Source organism: Octodon degus, unplaced genomic scaffold (genome assembly GCF_000260255.1).
Source record: "Octodon degus isolate 3935 unplaced genomic scaffold, OctDeg1.0 scaffold00017, whole genome shotgun sequence".
Classification (NCBI taxonomy): Eukaryota; Metazoa; Chordata; class Mammalia; order Rodentia; family Octodontidae; genus Octodon; species Octodon degus.
Window position 1 is genome coordinate 21,602,779 of NW_004524593.1, and position 7,333 is coordinate 21,610,111.

At 49.5% G+C, this 7,333-nt stretch overlaps 1 protein-coding gene across 1 annotated transcript in view; it reads left to right on the forward strand.

Annotated features, from left to right (window-relative positions):
• Nucleotides 1–6: 6 nt before the first annotated feature.
• Nucleotides 7–7,333, forward strand: part of Mark1 (microtubule affinity regulating kinase 1) — a 119,769-nt gene continuing 112,442 nt past the window's right edge. Inside the window, exon 1 of the mRNA XM_012513738.2 lies at nt 7–111. Coding sequence (XP_012369192.2) covers nt 61–111 — 51 coding nt within the window. The 5' untranslated portion in view covers nt 7–60. The remainder of the gene's footprint in view (nt 112–7,333) is intronic.

A 7,333-nucleotide genomic window follows, 5' to 3' on the forward strand; every position in this document is an offset into this window, starting at 1 on the left:
CCTCCTCCTCCCGCGCCGCCCCGGCCGCCGCCCGGGACCCCGGCCCGGCCCCGCCGCAAGATGTCGGCGCGGACGCCATTGCCCACGGTGAACGAGCGCGACGCGGAGAACGTGAGTGCGGGCCGGGTACGGCCCTGGCCCCAACCGCTGTCCCCGACCCTGTCCCCGACCCCGACCCCATCCCTGGCCCGACTCCTGTCCCCTTCCCCTTCCCGGTCTCCGGTCCCTTGGTCCCCTTGTCGTCTGTCCGTTGTTCCCGGTCCTGTCCTCCTGTCCTCCTGTCCTCAGCCGCGTTCCCTGCTCCCGGCCCCGGTGCCCAAGGCTTGCACGCCCTCCCAGGCTGCTCTGCCCTGTTCCTCCCGACCCCCGGCCCGGTGGCCCGGTCCCGGCCCTGTGACCCTGTCCCCGGCTGGCAGGAGGTACCCGGGGGCATCGCGTCCCCGCCGCTGGGCTGAGCGCCTGCGGCCCCCTCCGCACCCTGCCTCTCTGACCCTTTAGTCCACCCCCGTTGCCCGTGACTTTGCTTGTTGCGACCCTGTGCCACATGGTGGTCAGGGACCCCAGAGGCAGCCAGCGGGCGGCGGAGGTGGAGGCTGCTAGGTCGCTGTGAGTTAGCGCTGTGACACTGTTGTGTCAAGAGGGCTCCTGTGGCCTGGGTTAGAGCAGACTGTTTAGCAGCCCGGAGCCAGAGGACTGTATCCTCCTCTCCGAGTCGGCGGGGATTCGGGGCACATCTCCCGGCTCCTTGGGAGTGTCACGAGTACGGTGCTGTGAAGGAAGGGTGCTGGGAGTCTGATCAAATTGCCCTCCAGAGTTTTTATCAAGATGCAGATGTCCTGGCTGTCGAAACTCTTGCGAACTGAAAGAACAAGAACAGTCAGTCGTATTTCCACCTCTGAAAAGTACAATTGTGTGTGCCCAAGTTCCTTTGTGAGGAAGGGTTTCTTTTTGTGTGCGTTTTGTTTGGTTTCGATAAAAATCCTCATGACCTGTAAACAGAGCCCTGCCTGATTTTCTGAGGAGCTTAGGGAGCCGGAGGGTTACTCCGTTTTGGTCGGCTGTCCAGGCCTCGCTGGCTGTTAGCCCTCGGCGCTCCACAGACCAGTGACTTCATAGGCCTGAGGACAGAATAATGAAGTGCTTTGGCGTTCTTAGACAAAAGGTAGAGTGAGAAGGGATGCAGGTGCACTCTGCAAATCCTGGAGGGGCACACACGCAGGACTTGGGCTTGGAGAGTAGGGCAGCCTGGAAACTTCTCGTAATGATGCCAAGGGGGGAGCGATCTGGCAAAGGACCGTGGCTAGAGGGTATTTGAGAGTGTGCTTTTGTCTCTCTAGTGACATGCATTTAAAATGGTAAAGATAATATAGGACTGCTGTGCCCATCCACTGTAACTTAATTTGCATCATAACTGTTGTTTAAAAAAATACAAAAAGGAAACGCCATCCTGTCCCCTGGCCCTGGCCCCTGTTCCCAGTCCCTGGTTGGTGGATAATTTTGATTAAGAATTGAAAAAGGTCTGAGAGAATGATGAAGAATTGGGTGAAAGTTGATTTGAAAGCCAAGTTACTACACGATTTTTCCATGAGGAATTCTGAAAAATTATTCCCATCAGAATGGAGTGTCGGTATAAAAAAGCTGATGACCTTTGTTTTTATTAGCAAAATACTGTGTTTGTGAAGCGAGCAGTGGAAAAATACGTTGTTTTTATCTGCCCTGGATTTGGAACAACACAGCCTGTATGAATATGGCCCTTTACAGCTATGAGGTGGCATTACAGGAGTGCCATTAAGGGCAGGCACAAAGTGCAGCATCACACACATCATCAACAACAACAGAGATTTCAAAGCTCTGTGCTAAGGGTGCGAGATGTTTTGTTGTGCATGCCCTGAGCGTGTGTGGTGGATGCTCACGGCTGTGTCCTGTACGTTACGTCAAAGTCACTTTTGTGTCCTTGTTCTGTACTGGGCTGTGCAAAGCCACGTCTCCACTTAATTTACTTATCCACCCCCAGTTGCCTCCTGATTGCCATGGGAAATGTCTGTGGCACTGTGGAGGTTCATAAGCCCACACTCGCCTCTGTTCCTGAGCTGGAAGGGGTTCAGGAGTATCTAAGATGTGACCCCTCTCCTCAGCTCCCAGAGGACAGAATATCGTGCAGCCTAGTAGTACGCCGAAGGTGTGTGTCAGCAGGGCTAAGTTGGCCTCTAAGCACTCCGGGTATGTATCGAAGGGGTACCGCTGTGGCTACTTGAATCACCGTGGGCTGTCCCTCCAGTCTCTGGGTAGTAGTAGATGGCTTTAGCCATTCGCACTTGCCTGTCACCAGTGAAACAGATGGAGAGACCTGCTTGTTAGCTGTGGTATTAAAGCCAACATGATGGTCGAAATGTACTTTTGTTTGTAGTCATTTTCAACCAAGTGAGGTATTTTTTTGGACGTGTCTGAAAATTTTAAGTTTGTGTGACTGTTAAAAGCTTTTAAGTCTTTTGTTATATCAAGATGATAACAAAACATTTTATTGCCCTTAACATCAAAATTAATACAATAATTTATAAGATCATCCGGTATCCTATTGTCATGTGCAGTTAGCATGACAATCTCTTCATAGGTAGAACATGTTTAGAGATTCTGTGACCTTGGGAATATGTACTGCCTTCCCTGACCAAGGTCACTGGTATACGGTCAGGAAAATCAAAACAACCCCAAGGGGAGCATGCTAGTAGGGTCTCTTACACACACGGTAAGTTGAGTGAACTTCCCTTCTGTCGCCTTCTGTGTGTGCTTTTCGGGACCATTTTCTTAGGTGAAGAACCTGTGCGTGCCAGGCTGAGCAGCCTCACGTGGCTAAACACTACTGAGCAACCAGGAATTAACTTTTAAGGAAATAAATTCCTCCTAGTGAAATTAAAAAACACATGTTGTAAATTATAGAATTCGTGCAAAATGTGTTTGCTTTTAGGTCGTAAAGAGTAAATCTAGAAAAAATGATGCTTGAAAGATTTTTCTGATGGATAATGCTTGGATCATTTCAGCATGGATGTGGGTAGTCTGTCGCTGTTATGCGAATGCGTTGCTTTTTCTCTATGTACTTTTCAATGAAACAACAGTATTTTAATGTTTCGGAAAAACTCTGATTATGCTAATGTTTATAGGTCAAAATTGACCTACTTTTATTTTGAGATAGGTTCTTACTATGCAGTTCAGGTTGGCCTTGAACTCACTATGTAGCCCAAGCTGGCCTCAAATTAGCAGTGGTCCTCCTGCCTCAGCTTCCCTCGTTCTGAGATGACAGGCCTGCGCCACAGTGCCTGGCTACCTTCTAGCTTCTTATGATGAAATTTTGATCAGTATGAAGAAAATGGATTTGACAACTTCTTGGGATGTTTAAAAATTTAATTTGATTAGATTCCAGAGTCTTGAATTGAGAAAAAAAGTTTTGGTGAGGTTTTTCATGGGTCTAGAATCTCAGTGCTGGCCGGGCCAGGTAGGTGTCATGCAGTGGCCAGTGGGAGTCGCTGTGACGGCGTGACAGGCAGGTGGGCAGCCTCTGCTCACCACTGCCCCAGGCTTTGCTCAGCCTCTGTCTGTCCCTCCCTCCCATCACTCTGTTCTGGCTCAGTGACGCTTAGTGGCGAGTGGTGGTGTGGAGAGACCAGGGCTGTAGCTTTTCCCGGCACCCGTTCATTGTCGTCACTGGTGATGTTGTTGGGCAGGCATGACCTACAAGGACCTTGAGGCAGTAGCTGCGGGAGGTCCGGGGCTGGAGGGATTCCCAACATCTCCCGCTGTGGTTGTGCTGTTTCTCCAGAGGATGCTTTTGTGAGTTTGCTTGCCTCTGGCTTGGACATTTCAGAATCGTGTGAGTAATGATACACCGTGCTGTTCAGAGGAAGGAAGGTGCATGCTTTCCTGATCTGAACTTGTGAGCCTTAGCTGTCCCCTCGGCCCACAGTGTCCTGTCCCTTAGCACTGAGTGACAAGTCCTTTGTTGTGTGGCTCATGGCTTGAGCAGATGCCTGAGGTGGCTGCAGCCCATTTTCCTCTTGCAGCTGGACGCCGAGTGCGCATGGTGTGCTCCAGAGGCCCGGGCGGGGCATCCAGGACCGCTCAGTGGAGAGGAGGCGCCTTCAGTGTCTGCCCCTTGGCTCTGACCCCATGCTGTCATTAACTCTTCCTTTCTAAAAGCCTAAGTAATTGCTGTGGGTGTTGTTACTTCTTTTCCACCTTGGGTTTCCTGTGGGGTCGCTTTCTTTTCTTTTTGGTGAATATCTTCGAAAGTTCATTTGGAGAAGGCTCATCAGTCATAAACTTGCTCCTTAAGATCTCATAACACATTTGCTTTTATTTTTGAAAGACAGCTGTGCTCACTGTGTGACTGTAGATTGATAGCTTAAGTTCTTCCATTGCTCAGAAGACAGCATTCCATCGTCTGTGGACGTCATCTGCTAACTGGGAGGTCACCTTCGCCTCTGTCTCTCGGAGGCTCTTTTGCTTTTCATTGTAGTTTCATTGTACCACATTTAGATGCGTGCTTCTTTTCATTGTGCTGTTGCTTTTTTTCCTTCCATGTTTTGAGACAGGTCTGGCTGTGAGGTTCAGGCTGGCCTTGAACTTGTGGCAGTCCTCCTGCCTCAGCCTCCTGAGTGGTGAGATTCCAGGTGTGCGCCACCATGCCTGGCCTTGCTTGCTTCCTGTCTCCCGGCTTTTCCGTGGCTCCTGTGGACTCTTTGGTGCTTGTCTCTTTGATGGCTGCCTTGCTCCTGAGGTTTTCCTTTGTTACGCTGTAGTTCGGCTACGTTAGTGGGACTCCTACGGGTGCCTCAGCGTCTTTCCTGCTTTTCCAACCAGTTCATTTTCCCCGTAAACGGCACGCTCTCCACTTTGTTTGGGTCTGCTGTCTGTGGATGCGCATCTTTCATCAGTCCTGGTAACGCTTCAGCCAGCGTTCTCTCTGAACTGCCTCCCCTCCGCCCCATGTATCTGCCCACTCTAGGACTGCTCATTCCGCCCTCCTTGGGCCTCGCGTCTCGTTCTTGTTTTTCTCCTATTTTATTGTCTTCTGTATTACGATCTGTGGTACAATCTGCACTATAGTTACTCTCTATAATATGTTTAGGTCCGTCTTGCTGTAGTTTTATTTAAATTTCTCTTAACCCATATGTTGAATTTTTAAAATTGCAATAAAAAACACAACACAGTGAACCCTCAACAAGCCTTTAGGTCACAGGACAGCCTTGTTGCCTGAAGGGGTTGATAGCCAGAGCTTTGATGGCGCAGCATGGCACCAGCCTGTGAACGTAACTGCTCCCCTTTCCCTTTAGCCCGGCAGCCAGCACTCTTCCTTTCTGCTTTGATGAGTTTGATGGTGTTAGGTATCACATAAGAGGAGTCAGGGTGTTCGTCTTCCTGTGCCTGGCCTGCTTCACGTAGCAGCATGTTCTTGGGCATATCTATGTCTTCTAACTCACGACAGGATTTCTTTTTTCTTTCTTTCTTTCTTTCTTTCTTTCTTTTTTTTTTTTAATGTATTTGGTATAGGGTCTACAGGGTCTACAGAGTCTCACTACCTAGATCAGACTCATAGTGATTCTTCTGTTTTCAGCCTCCCAAGTGCTGGGGTCACAGAGGCACGCCACCACATCCAGTCTCAGTCACAGTCTCAGCGCACCCTGCAGGCGAGGCCGGCACGGCAGGCTCGGGGTAGAACCCCAGCTGCTGAGCTCTACCTAAGCAAGCGCTTTAGTCTGCTGAGCTATCTGGCCGGCTCTAGGATTTCTTTTTTCTAACTAATATCCCATTGTATGTATGTCCCATGTGCTTATCCAGTTATTCCTTGATGGACCATGAGGTTGTTCCCACCTCCTGACAGCTGTACAGGGGTGATGGAAACATGGTGAATATTTACACTTAAAAAAAATTATTACAGAATAAGATGTGTTCCTAATAGCACCCCTCAAAATATCCCTTCTTGTTTCAAACGTACTCAGCCCATTGCTCGTCCCCCTTTCTGGAGCAGCTCTGCAAGGCCTCTTGTGCGAGGGTGCGAGAAACGCACCGTGTGCGCCCCTGCCAACGCCATCCCATGGAACGGCGGGACTGTGAGGACACTGCCGTGCTTCTCTGCCCGCCGTGGTCGCCAGCTCTGGCCTCCTGGACTCCGGCTCTTCCCAAAGTCTAAATGACCACGGAAGGTAAACGTGTGGAATCGGCTCAGGACGCTGAGGCGACTATGACAGTGTGGTTAATGACACTCAGGAAAGAGGACTTTCAGAACTGCTTTAGAAGGGAAGGGAGGGGTGGGACGAGGGAGGGCCAAGACGCTCCGCACAGGTGCACAGCCCCTGGGACGATGGTGACCCTTATGTGTGCCGGTGAAAGTCACCGAGAAAACAGGAAGATGCTGAGCACCATGGGATCAAAGCAGCGGCGCGCCTTGTACTGTCCTAACTTGTTTTAAACACACTGCATTTTTACTATATTATCATAATAAAATATAATTATACTATAATATGAGTTAATGATGGCTTGTAGGTTAGACTTCTTTTCCTCCTGCTCATTTTTCATTTGTTATTTTTTCATTTTTTGAGACAAGATTTCACTATGAGGTCCAAGCTGACCTCGAAGTTGTGGTGATCCTCCTGTCTCACACTTGAGGCGTATCAATTGTATTATATTATATGATATCATAGCTTTTTGTTTGTGAATAACAGTGTAGCAAACATGGGAGTGTAGATACCTCTTTAAGATTCTCGTTTTAATTCTTTCAGGTAAGTGCGGCAAGTAGAATTGCCGGGTCACATGTTAGCTCTGTTTCGAATTTGCTGAGGAGCCTCCGTGTTGTTTTCTGGTACTGGATGCCAGTTTTACACCTCAGGGTGTCCACCTTCAGTGCGTGAGGGTTGCAGTGTTCTTGTCAACTCATGTTGTTTTGTCCTCATTTTATGGTAGTGGACATCCTGACAGAGGTGAAGTGACGTCTCTCTGTCGCTCTGCATTTCTTTGATGATTGCTGATAGGAGCAGCTTTCCACGTGTCTGCGCGCTATCCGCGTGGCATCTTTGGAGCATACCTATCCAAGGTGTCGGCACACGTTAACGTCAGGTTATTCGCTCTTTTGCTGTTGAAAGGCAGGAGCTCTTCGTGTGCTTTGGCCGTTAGCGCACTATCTGTGTGGGCTCCGTCTGCAGGCTTTTCACCCTGCTGCCTTTTTTCCTCTGCGAAGGCTTTTGGTCTCCTCTAGTCATCTGTTTCTGCTTTTGCTGCCCAAGCTTTTGGTCTCATGTCCCAGAAGTAACCACCAGTGATGATGTCATGGAACTTTGTCCCCGTG